A 21,532-nucleotide genomic window follows, 5' to 3' on the forward strand; every position below is an offset into this window, starting at 1 on the left:
CCAGAGCTTTGGGGCTTGCCGTATGTTTCTGAAGGTCAAGAAATCCTGGGATCACTGGCATCCTAATAGATAGAGGAACCTCTGAGTAAGAACAGTAGGTGCAGTAGTTAGGAATACTGGTTTGAATTCAGACAGACTATAGGTGGAATCCCACCTCTGCCACCAGCTGTGACTCTGCACCATGTTACTTAATCTCCCTTAAACTTCATTGCCTTATCCAAATTGGAAATGATGGTATTTACTTCTTTGGTGTGTTATGGAGATGAGATAAAGCATAGTTAAGCAGCCACATCTCCTGGTACTTATGAAATCCTAGTGGACAGAGTGAAACAGCGTGGCATATATTCTAAGAACCTAGCCTCAAGAGTCAGACCAACTGAGTCTGAATTTTCATCATTAGTAGTGGGATTTGGGGAATCAGCCTCTCTGGTGGTCGGTTTCTTACTCTAAAACCAGGCATCCCATCTCGAGATAATGAGGTAATGCAGTTAAAACAGCAGGATTCCTGGTGGTATTAGCCATCTCCATCCTTCTTCCTCTGGAGCGAGTAGGCAGGACATCTAACACTCCATTTCTATTACCCTGGCCACAGATCCTGGGGTCAAGCTTGGCCCTGTCTTTTCCCAAAGCCATATTCTGGAGCTCCCTTGAAAATTTCACCTAGGGAGTTCCTATTGCGGCTCAGTGGTTTTTTTGCCTCTTTTTTTTTTTTTAAGGGCCGCTCCCGTGGCATACCGAAGTTCCCAGGCTAGGGGTCTAATCCGAGCTGTTGCTGCCGCCAGCCTACGCCAGAGCCACAGCAACGCGGGATCAGAGCCGTGTCTGCGACCTACACCAAGCAGAAAGCAGGGATTGTACCTGCAACCTCATGGTTCCTAGTCAGATTCATTAACCACTGAGCCACTCCGACTAGGAACCATGAGGTTGTGGGTTCGATCCCTGGCCTTGCTCAGTGGGTTAACGATCCAGCGTTGCTGTGAGCTGTGGTATAGATCACAGACGCGGCTCGGATTTCGTGTTGTTGTGGCTCCGGCGTAGGCCGGCGGCAGCAACAGCTCTGATTAGACCCCCTAGCCTGGGAACCTCCATATGCCATGGGAGCGGCCCTAGAAAACACAGAAAGACCACACACAAAAAAAGAAAGAAAGAAAAAATTTCACCCAGAACTTTGCTCCATCCTTTTTCCCCTCTCTTCTGTTGATGTGGCTGATCAGTTCATAACCATAATAAGTCTGGCCCACTGCTCCTCCCTTCTCCAGGCTCCACCCAGCCTTCTGCCTGCCTTTCACCACCAATCTTCTTGGGACGCAGACCTGCCGGCTACCTGGGGTGCTGGCCACTGGTTATGGTCTCTCCTTGGTCTCCTTCAGCCACCTCCCTACCTTTGCCCTTGGCTTACCCCCCTGTCCCCAGGACTCTGCTTTCTCCTGACATGTCACAGATGTCTGTTTCCTGGTATCCCTGCTCTTCTTGCTCTTATATCTCAGTCTCCTCACCTGTCTTCCTAAAAAACAAACCCAACACATTTTTTTTAAAGTACACAGCAACTTTGACAAGGTGAGTCTTTGTGTTCAAATCAGCATAAAAAAGTACTGGTTAACAAGTAAAACCCACTCCTGACCTTGTTCCCTCTCCTGAGGTCAGGCCTTTTTCAATGCATTTAAATAAACACTATTTTTTTTTATTTTAAAGTTTTATTGATGAATAGGTAATTTATAACTTATTTATTTATTTTGCCATCTTAGGACCGCACTCAGACATATGGAAGTTCCCAGGCTAGGGGTCAAATTGTGGAGTTGCAGCTGCTGGCTTACACCACAGGCACAGCAATGCCAGATCCAAGCCACATCTTCGACCTATGCCGCAGCTCACAGCAGTGCTGGATCCTCAACCCACAGAATGAGGCCAGGGATTGAACTGGCATCCCCGTGGATACTAGTTGGGTTCGTTTCCACTAGGCCACAATGGGAACTCCTAAAACTTATTTTTAAAAGTTGACTATGCTAATACCTCTTATAAGGAAATCCAAGTGTGTTAAAAAAAATTAAGTTTCGTATTTATACACCATTCTGTCTAACAATGGCAGTCATTAACATAGCTGAGTGAGGAGTTTCCATCGTGGCTCAGTGGTTAATGAATCCAACTCAGAACCATGAGGTTGCGGGTTTGATCCCTGGCCTTGCTAAGTGGGTTAAGGATCCGGCGTTGCCCTGAGCTGTGGTGTAGGTTGCAGACGCGGCTCGGATCCGGCGTTGCTATGGCTCTGGCATAGGCTAGCGGCTACAGCTCTGATTAGACCCCTAGCCTGGGAACCTCCATATGCCGCAGGAGCAGCCCAAGAAAAGGCAAAAAGAAAAAAAAAAAAAAAATAGCTGAGTGAATCCAGAAATTTTCTGAAATACAACCTATAGCTTTTATACAAATGGAGTAATTTATACATTCGCTAATATTCATATACCATTCAGCAGTTTGCTTTTTTATGCTTTACCTTTGATTTTTCTATATAAATTACCTGTCTCGTTCTTTTTAATTAGTGTTTTTGTTGATTTTTGTTTTGCTTTTTTATTTATTTATTTTTTATTTTTTTAGGGCTGTATGTGTAGCATATAGAAGTTCCCAGGCTAGGGGTCGAATCAGAGCTGCAGTTGCTGGCCTACGCCACAGGCACAGCAACACCATATCCAAGCCGCGTCTGCACCCTATGCCCTAGCTAACCTATGCCCTAACACCAGATCTTCAAGCCACAGAGTGAGGCCAGGGCTTGAACTGGCATCCTCATGGATACTAGTTGGGTTCTTAACTGGCTAAGCTGCAACGGGAATTCCTTGCTCTTTTGTATCAAAAGGCAGTATGGAAGGATTTTTCTGATGATGGGACTGTTGGGTCTGGAACTATGGAGGTGGATGCAGGACTCAGCATTTGTCGATTGGGATATAGGCAGATAGATGGAATGCAGGCTGTCAGGTGAATCTGCCTGTATTACAAGTGAATCACATGACCCCACTGAATCCAGTGTGGAAGAAAGGAGCTGACCTAAATAACTGGAAAAGTATTTTACCTTGATACTATAAGGCTAGAGACAAAGAGAATTACAATCAAACACTGTACTGTAGTTGGTAAATGTATTCCTCAGAGCAGTATGATTTAGCCATCCTAAAACTAGTTTTATACATATATACACACACAGGGTTGGATAAATACATTGTACATAATTGGAGCCAACTGTCTTGCTGCTGGAGAAAGAAGTTACAAATAAAACTAGGAGGAGGTGCAGTGGAAGGGGCTGGGTAGAATGAATCCTGTGGGGCTGGAGGCATCAGGAATTCCCATGTGGCTCAGCCGGCTAAGGATCTGGGATTGTCACTGCAGTGGTGAGGGTCACTGCTATGGTAGGGCTCAGTTCATGGCCCTGGAACTTTGCATGCTGGGGGTGTGGCCAAAAACAACAACAAAAAACAGAGTTGGGAGGGATCAGTATGGGTTTTTTGTTGTTTAATATGTTTACTGTCACATGTAGAAATATAGGTGTGTGCGTATATGTATATATATATACATCTATGTCCTTGTTTTATCCACTTGGACCAGAAGTAGTGACACCCTAGTATCAATGAGCACACCTAGCACCCAGATCTTGGTTTCTTTTTGTTTTGTTTTGTTTTTGTTTTTGTCTTTTTAGGGCCGCACTCAAGGCATATGGAGTTTTCCCAGGCTAGGGGTTGAACTGGAGCTACACCTGCTGGCCTATGTCACAGCCACAGCCACACAGGATCCGAGCCCCCTCTGCAACTTACACCACAGATCACAGCAACATCAGATCCTTAATCTACTGATCAGGGCCAGGGCTCAAACCTGCATCCTCATGGATGCCAGTCAGATTGGTTTCCCCTGAGCCACGATGGGAACTCCCAGATCTTGGTTTCTAAATAATATTCTCCAATAAAAGGAACCAGGGCTCCTGGGAGAAGTAATTGGTTCCAGAGCTAGGGTAGGGAAAATACAAGCTGAGTGGAGCATCTTGTGTACCAGGAAGTAGTGCTCAGATAAAAAGAACAACTCGAACAACAAAATAATAATAATTTGGACTACAATCCAAAGAATAAAATAAATAGCCTCGAGCCTGTGCTTATATAAATAAATAACCATATGTACATGAATAGGAGAGAAGGGACACCTCATTATAAAAGGATTTCAGTTAATTGTAGAAGGAAAGAGGGAAATAGGAAATTACCCACCCTTGAGTCACCATAGTAATAATTGCTGTAGGCAAGATGCACTAATAGATGCTAAAATTAGTTTGCAAAAGTTAAGCAGAAATAGGATATTTGCCAGGTTACTGCTGTGGCACAGTGAATTAAAGGATCTGGCATTGCTGCAACTACAGCATAGGTTGCAGCTGTGGTTGGTATTCATCCCCTGGCCCAGGAATTTCCACATGCCAAAAATAAAAATAAAAAGTTTATTAGTAGGGAGTTCCTGCTGTGGTACAACAGGATCAGTAGTGTCTTGGGAGCCCTAGGATTCAGGTTCAATCCCTGCCCTGGTACAGTGAGTTAAGGATCAGGTGATGTAGTTGCAACTACAGCTCAGGTCAGTTCCCTGGCCCAGGAACTCCATATGCTGTGAGGCAGCCAAAAAAGAAAAAAAGGGGAAAAAGGTATTAATGGGGAAATTCTTTTATTTTTATTTTTATTTTTTTGTCTTTTCTAGGGTCGCACCCACGGCATAAGGAGATTCCCAGGCTAGGGGTCCAATAGCCATAGCCGCCGGCCTACACCAGAGCCACAGCAACTCAGGATCCAAGCCACGTCTGCAACCTACACCACAGCTCACAGCAACTCCAGATCCTTAACCCAGTGAGCAAGGCCAAGGATTGAACCCCAAACCTCATGGTTCCTAGTCAGATTCATTAACCACTGAGCCACAACGGGAACGCTGGGAAATTTTTTTTTTTTTTTTTTTTGTCTTTTTGCCATTTCTTGGGCCGCTCCTGCGGCATGTGGAGGTTCCCAGGCTAGGGGTCAAATCGGAGCTGTAGCCACCGGCCTACGCCAGAGCCACAGCAACGCGGGATCCAAGCTGTGTCTGCAATCTTCACCACAGCTCACAGCAATGCCAGATCCTTAACCCACTAAGCAAGGGCAGGGACCAAACCCACAACCTCATGGTTCCTAGTCGGATTCGTTAACCACTGCGCCATGACGGGAACTCCTGGGAAATTTTTAAAGTCTAGTTAATAGTGTTGTACCAATGTTGATGTCTTAGGTGAGTTTTTTTGTTTGTGTTTTTTTTTTTTGTTTTTTGTTTTTTTTTGCTTTTTAGGGCGACACCTGAGGCATACAGAAGTTCCCAGGCTAGGGGTCAAATTGGAGCTACAGCTGCTGGCCTATACCAGAGCCACAGCACCGTAGGATCTGAGCCATGTTTGCAACCTACACCACAGCTCACAGCAACACCAGATCCTTAACCCACTGAGTGAGGCCAGGGATCAAACCTGCATCCTCATGGATCCTAGTCAGGTTTGTGAACTGCTGAGCCATGAAGGGAACTCCTGATTTCCTAGTTTTGATCATTATTCTGTGACAGAATTTCTCAGTTTTGCTGCTCTTGATGTTTAGTGTGGATAATTCTTTTTTCTTTTTTCTTTTTTCTTTTTTTTTTTGCCTTTTTAGGGCTGCACCCATGATGCATGGAAGTTCCCAGGCTAGGGGTCAAGCTGGAGCTATAGCTGCCGGCCTATGCCACAGACACAGCAACATGGGATCCGAGCTGCATCTGGAAACTACACCATAGCTCACAGCAATACCAGATCCTTAACCCAGAGAGTAAGGCCAGGGATGGAACCCACATCCTCATGGATACTAGTCAGGTTCATTACCGCTGAGCCAGGATCGGAACTCGCAGGGTGGATGATTCTTTATTGTGGAGGTTGTGCATTGTAGGATGTTCAGCAACATCCTCTGCCTGTATCCACTAGATGCAAGTAGCATCTCTCTTCTTTCATTTGTGACAACCAAAAAGATCTTAAGACATTTTCAAATGTCCTCTAGAGAACAAAATCACCCCTGGTGGAGAACCTCTGTTCTATTATGTAAGAAGCTAATATAAGGGAAGGCTGGGTGAAGGGCATTGAACAGTTTTTTACAGTTCTGCCCTAAGTCTAAAATTATCTGTAAAAAAAGGAATATTATTATTATGCTAATATGTGCTTGTAAAAAAGAATCAAAATGTTACATTAGAGCTTAAGTTAGTCATTAATATATTTGAATGAATCCAGAAATTTTCTGTGATATAAAACTGCAGTTTTTACACAACTAAGTATGCATACTCTAATAACATTCATACCGTTCAGCAGCTTGCTTTTTAAGGCCTTTTTAAAGCTTTGATATCTTTCTGTAAGTGATGTCATTCTTTCAAATTAACCTTTATTTGCTGAATTTTTTTTTTTTTGGTTTTGTTATGCTTTCATACATTCTATAATTGCTACACTGTACAATGACTTTTTTTTCCACTGAGCAGCATATATCCTTGCTAAGACCAGATACTGCTTTTGAGTGCTTTATATAGATTATTAACTCATTTAATCTTTATATCAAAGGTATTTACGATATGTATTATCTCTTAAACTCATTTCACAGATGGAGAAGCTGAAGTGCAGAGGTTAAGTAATTTGTTCAAGGTAATAGCAAATGGTAGAGCTAGGCTTTGAACCCAAAGCAATCTGACTCCTGAATGCTCTTAACCTACAGCATCCTACCTCTGTAATTTGTCATAGACGTGTTCCTCTGCGTTTCATGTCACTGAGCCTCATTCTTTTCAGCGGTTACGTAAGTGCCTGTGCTATAGATGAACTGTAAGTGAACTCTTCCCTGTTGGTGTTTTGACTCCCATGTTTGTCTCCAGCCCTAGGTCTCCAACCACCTCCTTGGTGTGTCCCACATGTGCCAGACTTAAGTTTAAACTGACTCAAAACTGAGTTCCTCATCTTCCCACCTGCACCTTCCCCCTTGTCCCCATCTGAATGGCAATGCCAACACCTACCAGTCACCCAGGATGGAGACAGGAGCCAGACTGTGAGGGAATAAGTGAAGTAAAGTAGATTCTAAAGGAAGTGGAAGGTGTCTAGGTAAGTAGCATAGGGAAAGAGACTTACACAAAACTAAAAGGAGGTGGGCTAGCTTTGGGCATGTGGAAGGAACAGGTGGGAAGAGGGAGGGTGGAGAAGCCAAATTTAGGCTTCTGGGTTCTTAGCTGTTCATCACCAAGGTAACTGGGTTGCTATGGTAACAGCAAAGGCAGCGTGCCTTTTCCAAGAACCTCCTCTGCGGCGGTTACCCTCACACCAGCCAGGCACTTCCACGTGGGGGCGCCGGCTGGGGGTAGGCTTAAGAAGGCGGGAATTGCTGCGGCATTGGCCAATCGAATGGGCTCTGCAGCGAAGGACGCAAAGGCGGGGTCGAAACTTCTTTGAAGTTCGCCAAAGGGCGTTATTAGGCGGGCTCAGGTCCTTTTCCCACCACTTAGGGGCCGAGGAAAGGGGGAGGGCGGGGCTTGGGTGAGGCCCTCAAGAAGGCCCAGCCCTGGTGAAATATGTGAAGCTCCGCCTATTCCTTCTTCTGCTCAATAGGAAGCCAGAGAGTCAATCCGGACAGTTAGGGTTCCCAATGAGTGTCGTCGCCATGCCCCGGGGCGTGACGGGGCCAGCCAATCGGCGGCGGTGGTGGGCGGGCACGGGCGGCAGAGGCGGTGCGGCGGAGGTGGAGCGGGCTCTGCCGCAGGAGGGAAGATGGCGGACGAAGAGAAACTGCCACCCGGCTGGGAGAAGCGCATGAGCCGCAGCTCAGGTGCAGCGGGGGTCGGGGCTGGGGCGGGGCCGTGTGGGCCCATGGAAGCAGGGCTCTAGCTTGTCCCTCGGACGCGGGCGGCCGCTCGATTCCCGTGGGGTCTTGGCTCCTTCGCGTTGTCCCTGGGTAACGGCCCCGGCCCTCCCCGGGGCTGCGAGCCTGAGGAGCTGGGAACCCGAGGAAATTGAGGCAAGGGACTGGGTCGGAGAGGCCCGGCGCGCTGCCTGGGTGGTAGGGGGACAGTGTACCCGCGGCGCTCCCCCAGGCAATGGCCTTGGTCCTGCCGATCTTGCTGACATCTTTCAGCCTAATGCACCTGACATCCGGCGGGGGTGGGGGGGGATGTCTTTGCACCCTGCTGGGCCCAAGGGGCACCCCTGGGGAAGGACACCCCAACACCATGCTCAGGGCGTGGCCCCAGGGTGTTGCTTGGCTTCGAATCCTAAACCTCCTGCTAACGTGCCTGCCATCCACACCGAATTCTGAGTTTGCTATAATGTGAGAATTCAGGTTATCTGCCTGAGAATAGTCTCTGTGCTCGGAGCCGATTAGGGCTTTTCCCCCATAATAATGTTAATAATAGGTCTTATCTCAGTGCCAAGTATTGTGCTAAGGGTGTTAAGTGTGTACTCTGGCCACAACTCTGAGAGGTAGGGTAGTTAATAACACCCAGTTTGCCGGTGAGGAAACCGAGGCCAGAAAACTTAAGAAACTCGCCCATAGTCGTTCATTTCAGGGGCTGGGGGCTGGGTTAGATACCAGTCTAACTCCAGAGCCCCCTGCCCTTGTTACTGTAAACCTCTGAGATGCAGGCCCACCATTTCACTCCCCTGCCTCCATAGCTCATAATCATCATGGTCACAGTAATAATTCCAATTTATTGAACGCCAGGAGCTCTGTCGAGCACTTTGCACTCATCATGATGGACTCTCCACATTAACCCCATGAAGTGTTATATCTTTATTCTCTCACCTTGCCCTCACTTTTCAGATGAGTACACTCAGGTTCAGGGAGATGGAACCCATTGCCAAGGTTTTAGAGGCATTGTTTGGCTCAGCTCTGGCCCACCCTGCTTGCAGCCCTGTGGCTGGGACCTGCAGCAAAAAAGCTGATGCTCTTCTCAGTTCTGGGCCTCCACTCCTGCCATTTCTGCTCAGCTCAACCCTGACAGTCTTCCTCCTGGGTGACATCCAGCCCTTCACGGTCTTGGGCAGAAGTCCTCCATATAACCCAGACAAACTCGGCCCCTGGAATGACAGCCTATCTCTACTGGGTCCTACTTTAAGTTTCTTTCTTTTTTTTCCTTAGATAAGAAGTAGATTTATTGATACAGTGTGGGCCGTCTCAGAAGGTGAGAGCAGCCTGGAAGATGCACATTCTTTAGACAGAATATTATCTCAAAAGGCCAGAGAGTGGCCTCAGGTTTCTTGTTTGCAGCCCTCACTCCATGCTCCTTAGTCTCTGGGTAACATCTGGCCCCCAGTAATGCTGGCCCCTAGTTCTGCTGCACAGTGCACTCCAGAGGGGAAAAGAGCAGAGTTTTGGCATCTGGCACACCTGAGTACAGATCCTGCTATCTCCCCCACCACACCCCACCCCCGGCTTTTATGCCTGGAGCAGAGTAAATACCCAGGGAAGGTTGCTTAGTTTTGTGGTCTATAACATGGAGATATTAGTAGCTGCCACAGTCTTTTTTTTTTTTTTTTTTTTTTGTCTTTTTAGGGCCATACCCATGGCATATGGAAGTTCCCTGGCTTGGGGTCAAATTGGAGCTACAGCTGCTAGCCTATGCCACAGCCACAGCAATGCTATATCTGACCCACATTTGTGACCTACACCACAGCTCACGGCACCGCTGGATCCTTAACCCACTGAGCGAGGCCAGGGATCAAGTTCTCATGGATGCTAGTCTGCTTCATTAGCGCTGAGCTATGACGGGAACTCCTCCTACACTCTTAATTAAGTGTGCCAGGTGCTGTCCTAAGTACTTTGCAGATGTGAATTCATACAGTCACTCCTTCAGGCAGGTACTGTCCTTATTTTCATTTTATAGGCGAGAAAACCACGGCCCCGGGAAGGTAGATCACATGTGAGGGTGTGGTGGAGCCACAGATTTGGACCGGCCTTGCTGAATGCATGCTTGGAACCATTCTCTGTCCCTGAGGCTTCCTCTCTTCCTAACCTTCAGTTATTTTCCCCCTTGAACTTTTTTTTTTTTTTTTTTTTTTTTTGGTGGTGAAAGAAAGTGTAGCATTTATTGTAAGGCAGTACAAGTAGTCTGAGACTAGCTAGTGCTCAAAAATCCTGCACTCCCCCCTTGACCTTATTAATGACTGAAGTTGTAAGGTGGTCTCATTTGCTTCTTTGGTGTCTGTGTCCCCAGCTAGAATGCTAGCTCCCTAAGGCCTGGTGGCACTGGGGACTTGCTGAATGAAAGGTAGTTCGTCAGCCAGCCCCTGATCATGGCTTCCCAGTGGTGTCCTGTGAGCAGGTCCCAGCTGAATTCCACTTCCACCTCTTCCAGGCCGGGTGTACTACTTCAATCACATCACTAATGCCAGCCAGTGGGAGCGGCCAAGTGGCAACAGCAGTGGCGGCAGCAAAAATGGACAAGGAGAGCCCACCAGGGTCCGCTGTTCGCATCTGCTGGTCAAGCACAGCCAGTCCCGGCGGCCCTCATCCTGGCGGCAGGAGAAGATCACCCGGACTAAGGAGGAGGCTCTGGAGCTGATCAACGGTAAGCAGGGATGGAGACAGGGCTGGGGGGGTCCCTCTCCCCCCGGGGGCCAGAGCAGGCCTTGTAGGAATCATGCCAGGCTCACCAGCTCAGCTGTCAGGTGGGGCCTTGGCTGACCTGAAAATGCCTGCTCATGGCATGAGTCTGGCTCACATGGCTGCCCCTTCTTTTCCTGTCCAGCAGGTAATTGATGGTGAGTCAGGGTAGGTGGGGGGTGGACCCAGCCTTGGGGCTAGCAGACCTGGGTTCAGATGGTAGCTATACCCCAGTAAGCTTCTTGACTTTGGGAGATTCAGAGCACTTTCTTGAGGCTCAGTTTTCACTTCTGTAAAATGGGCATCATCATATACTCCAGGGGACATTGTGAAAATTCAGTGAGGTGAGACAGAGCATGGAGGGGAGGTGGGGGGACGGTGGTGGCTCCTCAGATCTCATTCACATTGCTCCTTGACCTTAGTATCATTAAGTAGGGTCCTGGGGCACGTATGTGGATGGGTCAGGAGGGAGTTGGAGAGTCCCTCTTGTGGCTTAGCAGGTTAAGAACCAGACTAGTATCCATGAGAGTGGGTTCAGTCCTTGGCCTCGCCCAGGAGGTTAAGGATCCAGTGTTGCCACAACCTGAGGTGTAGGTCACAGATGTGGCTCAGATCTATTGTGGCTGGGGCTGTCATGTAAGCCTCACCTGCAGCTCTGATTCAACCCCTAGCCTGGGAACCTCCATATGCTGCATGTACAGCCCTAAAAGCAAAAAAAGAGGGAGGCAGGAAAAGTAGCAGCATTAGAACTAATCTGCAGCATCAGTGAATTAATTCTGCCCTGTGGGAGGAGGCTCTTCCTTGCTCTGCTCTGTGTTCCCCCCACATTCTAGAGCAGCATTTGGTAAGCAGACCTTTTCTTAAAAGGCCACATGGTAAGTATTTTAGGTCTCACAGGGCCACACCATCTCTGTCAGCTCTGCTTTGTAACACCAGAGCAGCCACAGGGGATGTGGAAACAAATGACTGTGGCTGTGCGCCAATTAGACTTTATTTACAAAACCAACAGGTTTTGACCCGTTGGTGTGACCCACTCACACTAGCCACACTCTTTAGTAGTCACATGCGGCTAGTGGCTGTCATCTCAGATAGCACAGATATAGAACATTTCCATCCTTGCAGGAGGTTCTGTTGGACAGTACTGGTCGGGGTTGCCCTTGTGGTTTCATCATCCACTCAACCTCTCTTAGCAGAGATCCCAGACCTTTCCCAGGTGCTCCAGCCCCACATAACTAGTCTGTCTCCCCTGCTCAAACAGCCTGAGTGCCCGTCCAGCTCTGCCAGCTCCTGGCTCTGGGACCCTGAGCAAGTCACTTAACATTTCTAAGCCCCAGTATTTTCACTAGTAAAATTAGTGTTATGATAATAGAATCCACCGTAGGGTAGTTATGAGGATTCTAGTCTCATCCAATAAAGCAAGAATAACAGCCCCTGGCATCTAGTAAATATTCTATAATTGCTAGTGGCCATTATGAGTGTGTGTGTGTTTTGGGGTTTGTTTGGGTTTTTTTTTTGCTATTTTAGGGCCGCACTGGCGGCATATGGAAGATCCCAGGCTAGGGGTCAAATCGGAGCTGTAGCTGCTGGCCTGCACTGCAGCCACAGCAACATGGGGTCCGAGCCACGTCTGTGCCACCTACACTACAGCTCATGGCAATGCTGGATTCTTAACCCAATGAGCGAGGCCGGGATTCTAACGTACATCCTCATGGATCCTAGTCGGGTTTGTTAACTACTGAGCCATGAAGGAATGCCTGTGTTTTGGTTTTTTTGTGGGTTTTTTTGTTTGTTTGTTTGTTTCTCTTTTTTTTTCTGGTCTTTTTATGGCCACACTCACGGCATATGGAAATTCCCAGGTTAGGGGTCAAATCAGAGCTGCAGCTGCCGTCCTACACCACAGCCACAGCAGTGCCAGATCTGAGTCATATCTGACCTATGCTGCAGCTTGCAGCAACACTGGATTCTTAACCCACCAAGCGAGGCCATCCTCACAGATACTATGTAGGGTTCTTAACCTGCTGAGCCACAACAGGAACCCTAAATGTGTGTGTTTTTTTGGGTTTTTTGTTTGTTTGTTGCCTGCATCTGTAGCATGTGGAAGTTCCTGGACTAGGGATCGAACCCAAGACACAACAGCAACCCGGGCCAGTACTGCAGTAACAACACCAGATCCTTAACCCACTGTACCACAAGGGAACTCCATGACTGTTGTTATTGGCACAAGCCTGGCATGGCTGATCCATATTGGCTGTTTAACATTCACATCACTGGTCCAGTACTTAGCCTGCAGGATATTACTTACACACACCCACACCCCCACTGTACACCCCATATAGGGTCTCGCATGATAAATGGCACCTTTTAGCCTCATACCTCCCAGCCTTGCAGAGCCAAGCCAAGTTCTTGCACAGAATTTTGAAGGCAGATTAAAAAGTGTTCACCTCCGAGTTCTTAGTGTGGCTCACTGGGTTAAGAACCCAACGTAGTGTCCACGAGGATGCAGATTTGATCCCTGGCCTCGCTCAGTGGGTTGAGAATCCGGCATTGCTGCAAGCTGTGGATCTGGCATTGCCATGGCTGTGGCGTAGGCATCAGCTGCAGTTCCAACTCACCCCCTGCCCCAGGAACTTCCATATGCCACAGATGTAGCTGTTAAAAAAATAATAAAATAATAAATAATAAAAGAGCTGGAGTTCCCACTGTGGTGCAGCAGGATCAGCGGTGTCTTGGGTGCACTGGCTCACAGGTTCGGTCCCCCGCCTGGCACAGTGGGAATCTGGCATTGGGTCGCACAGCTGGGACTTTGATCTGACCCCTGGCCTGGGGACTCCATATGCCATGGGGCGGTCAAAAAAGGAAAAACAAAAAATAAAACATAAATTTAAAAAAATAAAAGCGCAGCTGTATTCCCACCACTGGACACAGAGCCTGGCCCTGCCACGGTAGCGCCCTCAGCATTTTTTCACGAACCTGTAGGAAGGGAGGATTCCCGCAGAGGAAGCGGCAGGGACTATAGCCAGGACTCGGGGGAAGGCTGTGCAGGGAACGGAAGCGGGGTGAGACCCTTCAAGGGCAGGTCCCAGCCACATTGTGGGACCTTTGTGGCCCCAGGCTGAGGCCAAGACTTAGGGCCCTTTTTTTGGAGGCAACAGGAAACCCATGCCCATGTGGATGAGGGGCCCTGCGGTGCTAGCCTTTAGGGAAGAGCCATGTGGCCAGAGCGGGATGGGCCAGGGAAGCTGGAAGGCCCAGGGCCCAGGCTGGGCTGGGAGCAGCAGTGAACTGTGAGCGGTGAAGGGGGTTTGGCTGCCCCAGGGGAAGAGGTCGAGGCCGGAAGCTCAGAAGGAATCACAAGTTGACCTCTGGGTCTTCCAAACTCATGTGGTCCCTGTTCTAAGGCTTCCAGGCCATGTGAGAGTGAGCACGAGGTGATGGGCACTGGGAGATTGAGTTCCAAAAGGTGCCATCATTGGGCAAGGGAAGGGACTCAGGAAGAGGCACAGTCAGGGGATGGGCTGAGGAAGACATTGGAGAGGCAACTGCAAGAGGGCCTGGGTTCAGTAGAGCAGCCAGGCAGAGACAGAAGCCCTTGGGGCAGTCCTGGCCAGAGGTGACAGGAGGCCAAGGCAGGTAGACATAGGGATATCTGGGTATCACTTGAAAGGAAAGCTGTTGGGCCATTGGAACTGCCTGGGAGTGATAGAGAGGTTCTTCCCCCCCACCCCCCACCCCCCACCCCACCAGTTTGAAGGACGGATGAGGCATGTCTGGTGGGGCTGACACTGCAGTGCAGGCCTGGGGGTGCTGAGGGCAGCTTGGGGTCTTGGGAAGGCATGTCTGGGGGTGTGCCTGGTACATATCCAGGCCCTGGGGCCTAGCCCTAAGTCAGCACACACACAGGAGTGTCAGCAGGGGTCGGATTTGCAGGCCTGCCTGTGCCAGAAGGCCTGGTAGAAGCTGTGGGAGGAATTGCAACCAGAAGCACTGTGACTTGAACTGTATATGTAGGAGGCGGGTGGAGTAGATTCTAGAGAGATTTAGGAGGCAGAATCAAGAGGATGGGGTGATGGATTAGATGGGCAGGGCTGATGTAAGGAGCCACCCAGAGACAGATCTCGGTGCCAGCTATGTGGACTGGAGCAGATGTCTTCATTCTCAGAGCCTCGGTTGCCTCATCTGTAGGACGGGGACGGGCTGACCATGAAGATCCAAGGGCCAGCCAGGTGCAGAGCAGGGGCCTCAGTGTCTGCCGCTTGCTGTCTACACTACAGAGCCTTGACCCCAGGCATTTAAGTGTGTGTGATCAGAACAAGGCTTCTGCCCACCAGCCACCCCTGCTGCTTCCCGGTGGCCCATGGGTAGAGCTCTGGCCAGGACATGAGAGACCTGGTGAGCTCAGCGTGCAGACCTCTCATGACCTTGGCCTGATGTTCTATTTAGTGTCTTGAGGGCTGAGGCAGGTCCTCCTTGTGGGTCATTATGAGGGGGGCAGCAAGATGGCCCAGGCCTTGATGCACTTGGTAACCAGACACTGGTGTGCCATGTCAGCCAGCTTTGGTTTTCTCTTTTGTGAAAGTGGAAATTCACAGTGTTGTTCCCCTTCCCCCCGTTCTCGTCAGGGCTTGTTCCAGGTGATGAAGAGATCAGGCTTTGGGCAGCACACGCCGCAGCTGGCAGCCTGGGTCCTGACTCTCATCAATACCCATTTAGCTCCTGTGCTCCCCAGTTGCCCCAAGGGGACAGGCCACCCGCAGCAAAAACCAGTGTGTCCACGTTTTCTGCTGAGGCTTCTTTTTCCGGCGTCAGCTCCTCTGCAGCTGCTGGGCTGCAGCCAGAGGCTTGTCAGGGAGACTGGCTCCCTGTCATTGCCTGTGTCCTTATCTCAGAAAGCCAAGCCATGGAGCAGCTCTCTGTGCCTGCTCCCCATCCCTCCATCCCCACAGGCCGAGGGTCTGGCAGTCAGTGAGTACCTTTGGCCTAGAGTTCCCACCCGAGGTGGGTGGCCATCTTCTAGCCTGCCGGCTTCAGGCTAGGTCTCTGGTCTCTCTGCGCACCCTCTGCTGGAATGTGGGTCTTTAGGGAAGGCAGACCTAATCCTGTCACCTTTCTCCCTGTCCAGGCCCCTTCCCTAGTTTGTCTCTAAAAACCTTTTTAGAGTTAGAGACCGGGAGTTCCCGTGGTGGCTCAGCAGTAACAAACCCTGCTAGTATTCATGAGAACTCGAGTTCGATCCCTGGCCCCGCTCAGCAAGTCGGGGATCCAGCACTGCCGTGAGCTATGGTATAGGTCACAGATGCGGTTTGGATCCCGCGTTGCTGTGGCTGTGGTGTAATCTGGCAGCTGCAGCTTCGATTTGATCCCTAGCCTGGGAACCTCCATATGCCACAGGTATGGCCCTAAAAAGACCAAAAAATAAAAATTAAAAAAAAAAAAGAATCAGAAACCACTCCATTGTTCTATTTTCTAGATAGAAAACTCCATTGTTTCTATCTCATATGACTATGAGATAGTCATAGTGCAGATTAGGCTGCTGCAAAAGAATACCACAGGCTGGATGGCTTGGACAGTAGATGTTTATTTCTCACAGTTCTGGAGGCTGGAAGTCCAAGATCAAGGTGCAGACAGGATTGATTTCTTCTGAGGCGTCTTTCCTTGGCTTGCATGCAGCTGCCTTCTGTGTACTGGCCTTACCTCAGTACATGTGGTGAGGGAAAGAGACAAGAGAGCTTTTTGGTGTCTCCTTATAAGGACATTAATCCTGTCAGATCTGGGGCCCTCCCTTAAGGCCTCATTTATTTCTGTCAAGTCCCTGTCTCCAAAGAGCATCACACTGGGGGCCAGGGCTTCAAAGTGTGAATTTTAGAGGGACTCAGACATTCCATATGTTATATATTATATTATTCCATATATTATTATGGACTGCAGCAGATAACTGTCAGGGGCTCGCTTTGGGCCAGGCCCTGTTCTGGCACTCACTCCTTAACTCCCCACAGCAGCCCTCCAAGGTGGGAACTGATAATTAGCCCATTTTACTGACCAGGCAAGTGAGGCTCCGAGAGACAGTCACAGAGCTGGGATCCGAACACAGCAGTTGGGGTCCAGCGTCCACCGTCCTCTGCCTCAGGTGCCCTGATGGATGAAGACTGGGTGGATCCTGCCTGGGTGAGGAGTGTTTCTGGGAACAGGCTAGGGGGTCTGGTTTGCGCTTATGTTCTTTTTAAGTTTTACTGCAGTATAGCTGACTTACAATGTTGTGATAATTTCTGCAGTTCAACAGAGTGATTTGGTTAGACACATAGGAACATCTACTCCTTTTCAGATTCTTTCCCACATAGGTCATCACAGAGTACCGAGTAGAGTTCCTTGGGCTATGCAGCAGGTCACCGTTGACCCTCTATTCCATGTACGACAGTTGCAGTTCCATGCTTGCCTCCTCTTTAGCACTTGTACCTGAGGTTCATAGAAAAAAGCCGTGAGATTTCAGCATTTCTGCCTACAGAGCCCAATGGTGGATCCCTCTCCCTCCTTCCCCAGGGCCTGTTTCAGTCTCATTTATTCACGAATTCCTTCAACATTAGTGAACACCTGTTCTGTGCACAGCGCCAGAGGTTGGGGACACAGCAGTGAGCTAGTCCAGCTGGGCCTCCATCCTCTCTGTATGAAGCAGCAGCAGACACCCAAACAGGACAGTGGTAAACGCAGGGCCTGGGGAAGTACCTCACCCAGTGAGGAAGACTTGGGGTGCGACCAGGGAACAGCAGATGAGCTTCCAGTAGAAAGAGACCATTAAGCAGAGGCTGAGGGGTGACAGGGGCCAGGCCAGGACTGTGGGGGACACCATGGAGGTGTGTAAGACCGAGGTGAGGGTATACACAGGGGTCTGAATGCAGCTTTGCATCTTGGTCTGTGGCCAGACCCCTGACGGTCAGCTTTTGAAAGGGGAGCTTGCTTAGGAAGAAACTTTTATTTATTTACTTACTTATTTATTATTTTATTTGATTGATTGATCGATTGCCACGCTGTAGAAGTTTGATCAAACCCGGGTTGCAACAGTGACCCAATCCACAGCAGTGACAATGCTAGAACCTTAACCATGAAACAAATTTTTTTAGAAATCATGTCAGGCTCCCATCCAAGCAGGATATTTTCTGAGGGAGTTGGCCGATCAGAAGAAGATTTGGGTGCTGTGAACTACGGGAGGGGGCAAAAGCTTGTCTCTTAGTCAGTGTTTAGGCTGCTGTTGCCTGTACATACTCACTGTGTATGTACCTTGGACAGGCCATCTAGTCTTGGGGATCCTGTGGCTGTATCCACACCCCCAGCTGCTGGAGGATGCAGCAAGGGGGTGCTTATACAGGGCTGGGCCTGACTCCCCAGGTGTAAATGGTGCCCTCGCCAGAGTCCCTGGAGGTGGACAGGTACACTGGGGGCCACTGTGCACTCAGGATTCCCTGGCTGGCGTTACCGAGGTCTGGACAGAGGAGCGAGGAAGAGGCCATCTTGTTGCTGCCCCGGTGAGGCTGAGAGAGAACCAGAATCCAGGGAGAAGAGGAGGTCGGGGAGGGATATCCCAGTGACAGCCTGTTCAGCCCAGAGTCACTCAGATCATAGTCACTCGAAGATGCCTCTGGCTTAGGGGGACCACCTGGGAGCCCCAGAGGGGTGGTCCGAGCACACTGGCACATTATAGCAGAAGCCACTGCAGCATGCAGTCCGTAGAGGTTGGGGCTTTTGTGTTGCATCAGAGAGCCTGTCTGACAGGCAGCATGTCAAGGTGACGGCCAGTGCAGACCAGGAGGACCAGGGATGGGTGGATGGGAGAGTAGGGACAGCCTCATCACTGGCTGGCAGCCCACACAGAAGGGAGAACAGAATGGCAACAGCAAGTGTGCTTTGTCAAGGTGTCTCTCTGTGCCGAGCACTGTGCTGTGTGTCAGTGCATTATCTGCTGGCAGATGACTAACATTTGAGGCTCAGAGGTAGAGGGGTGGTCAGGACAGTATGAGCGTGGCCAAGATACAGGGAAGGTGGGGGTTATAGGGACAGCCATGGAACCAGCCAGGCAAAGCAGATGCTGGGACAGGCGGTTGCAGCCTTGATGTGCAGCGAGATGGGGTTGGGGTGGCAGGGTGATAGGGAGTGCTGTCCTGGTCGTCTGGGGCAGATAGATGGATGACAAGTGACATTGAGGTCAGACCGTGAAGTTTGCACCAGGCTAGCGTTGGGCTCGCTGCTGCCCCCTGGCGCCCTCTACTGGGAGTCCTTCATCTTTTCCTCCCCTCACAGAGCCCAGCCTCCCTGTCCCTCCAGGGAGCATCGGTCCCCAGTGGGGACAGTCCGGGCCACATACGGTGGGTGAATGTGGTACACTGCCAACACACCCTGTCAGGGCAGCTGGAGGAAGAGTCTTGTCAGCCGCCCCTAGGGCGTACTCCGTGGAACAATGCACGTCCCTTTCCGAGCCCCAGCCTGGCAGCCTCTGGGTCCCCTGGCAATGCCCTGGTGAGCGGCCCTGGCCTTTCTCACACTTTGGACAGAAGGGACAGCTGAGACCCATGGGCCCAGGACCTGGCCGTCTCCTATGGCAGAACTGGGCACGTGCCTTGGCCTTCTTGCCTTTCTCCTAGAAGCCTCTAGAAAACTTTCCTACCACTGCCTTGAGGCCCCTGGGGGGACCCTTTTTAACATCTGTCCTGTATCCTGCTATCCTCCCTAACACGACCCGGAGGAAGATTTTCTCTCATAGCGTGTGTGTCGAGAGAAGGGGCAGGAAGAGCTATGCTCTTCACGGAGCATTCATGTGTGCGCGCATGCGTACTCGTGTTCATACAGGCGCCCATTATGGGGAGACTCATGCATTGAATGGGGTGTGAGACCAGCTGGCTGTTGAGGTCACCATAGGGTCGCGGTGTGCATGCACATGAAAAGCCCCACATCGTGGGTGCCTGCGACTCCAGGTGTGACTGCGCATGCGCACAGGGAGTGCCTTGCCGCCCTCCCTGGAGCTCCCCCCGCCCCGCCCCGCCACTGACGTGGAGGTCTCCCGGTGTGTCCTGCAGGCTATATCCAGAAGATTAAGTCGGGAGAGGAGGACTTTGAATCTCTGGCCTCACAGTTCAGCGACTGCAACTCCGCCAAGGCCAGGGGAGACCTGGGTGCCTTCAGCAGAGGTGCGCGAGGAATGGGCACCACCAAACCCTGGCGGGAACCCCTAACCCACCAGCGCCTGCCCCCCACCTAGAGATAGGGTGGGCTGGCCCCTGTCGCGCAGGCCTCTAGGGTCCACCAGGTGGCAGCACTGTTCCTCCTCGAGCTTCATAGGCTCCCCTGTTGGAGTGGCGGCCGCAGAGCCCTCTCCCAATGACCTTCTTTCTTAGGGTGGGGAGGCGGTCTGTGTGTCTCTCTGCTCACTTGGCCCCATCACAGGCCCACCAGGGTGGGTGCTTGCTGACATTTTCCTATTCTCCCATTGGAGATGTCAGGCTGGGGCCCTTGGAGGCCCAGAATCCCTTGCCTCCCCTGGTGGGTGGGAACAACAGGGTGAGGGGAGGAGGGAGGTCAGGTGAGCAACCGCTGAGTTCCGGCCTCTGCAGCTGAGACTGTGGAAAGCGAGGAGCAGAGGGAACCAGGCCACCGCCTCCTTCCCCCTCCATCCCCAGGGTCATCAGGGGCCCAGAATGGGGTGAGGGGTGTCAGGGAGCCAGCAAGGGGCTGCGGACCACCCCAGGAGGCAGGTAGGACAAGTGATGTGGCAGTGGCTGGGAACCGGGCCCAGGGAGATCAGTTCATTACTAAAAAGTATCTCTTCAGTGGACGGTAGAGGCTGCAGCTCTGCCTGCCATCCCTCACACTGTCCTCCGGCTTCCTGGGGCCTCCTTAATAGCCCTGCCGCCCCCAGCTGGGCCGCAGCTTGGCCCCTTGACAGGGCCATAAACCTGTGACAGATGAGTCTGAATGAGGGCCAGGGGCGGGCATGTGGGCGCCCCATCTGCTGGCTCTGCCCGGTCCTGGCCCCAGGCCCGGGTCTTGACCCCCCCGCACACACCAGCCTTCATACTTCCCCAGGTCAGATGCAGAAGCCATTTGAAGACGCCTCCTTTGCTCTGCGGACAGGGGAGATGAGCGGGCCCGTGTTCACGGATTCCGGCATCCACATCATCCTGCGCACGGAGTGAGGGGTGTGGACAGCTCAGGCCTGGCCTCCCGGTGTGGGGTGGGGCGGGACGGGGTGGCTGGGCCCACAGACCCTGCTCCCTGCTGCCAGCCGACCTGTGGGTCCCCCTGCCTGCTAACGTCACACAGTATTTATTGATCCCAACATGGCTGGAAGGGGGGCTCTTCACCATCGGGGTCTCCCTGCCAGACTCCCCTCCCTTTTAGGAATTGACTTCAGAAGGGCCTGGGGTGGAGAGGCCCTCCAGGCTCCCAGACCCAGCAGGTGGGGGTGACCTGTCCCAAAGAGAAGGCCTAGTTAGCCGAGCCACCCCCTGTGTTCCCCCAGGTCCAGGAAGGGGGTGGGGGGGCGTGCGGGCAGGAGGGCCTTAAGTTGTTTCTGGTTATGCCATGTTCCTCTTTTCAATTGCAAAAAGCAGATGCTCCGCTTGGGGCCCAGGCTGCCTGCTGCTTCGGGGCTCTCTCTACACAGCAGTGCAGCGCCCTCTCCACCCTCAATTAAACCTGGAACCACTATTCCACTGTCCCGTGTCTCATTTCCTCCCTGCTGAGGTGGGTGGGACACTGTTGGGGAAGTGATCATTTCCTGCCATCCTTGTGTCCAAGTGTCCAGGCTGCACTTTCCTCCCTCAGAAGCCTCTCCTCATCCTGGGCTTGGGGGCATCCTAGCAGCAGCCAGACTCTCGGAAGTAGAGCACTGATGAGTATCAGAAGTCCTCAAACTTGGGTGGTCAAGAATATTCTAG

The 21,532-nt window shown here is 51.0% G+C and overlaps 1 protein-coding gene across 1 annotated transcript; it reads left to right on the top strand.

Annotated features, from left to right (window-relative positions):
* Nucleotides 7,729–21,302, top strand: PIN1 (peptidylprolyl cis/trans isomerase, NIMA-interacting 1). The gene is made up of 4 exons (NM_001244371.1): nt 7,729–7,841; nt 10,366–10,578; nt 19,673–19,783; nt 20,679–21,302. Exons 1-4 carry the CDS (start codon nt 7,784–7,786, stop codon nt 20,786–20,788), a joined length of 492 nt encoding a protein of 163 aa, NP_001231300.1. The 5' UTR covers nt 7,729–7,783; the 3' UTR covers nt 20,789–21,302.

Source organism: Sus scrofa, chromosome 2 (genome assembly GCF_000003025.6).
Source record: "Sus scrofa isolate TJ Tabasco breed Duroc chromosome 2, Sscrofa11.1, whole genome shotgun sequence".
Lineage (NCBI taxonomy): Eukaryota > Metazoa > Chordata > Mammalia > Artiodactyla > Suidae > Sus > Sus scrofa.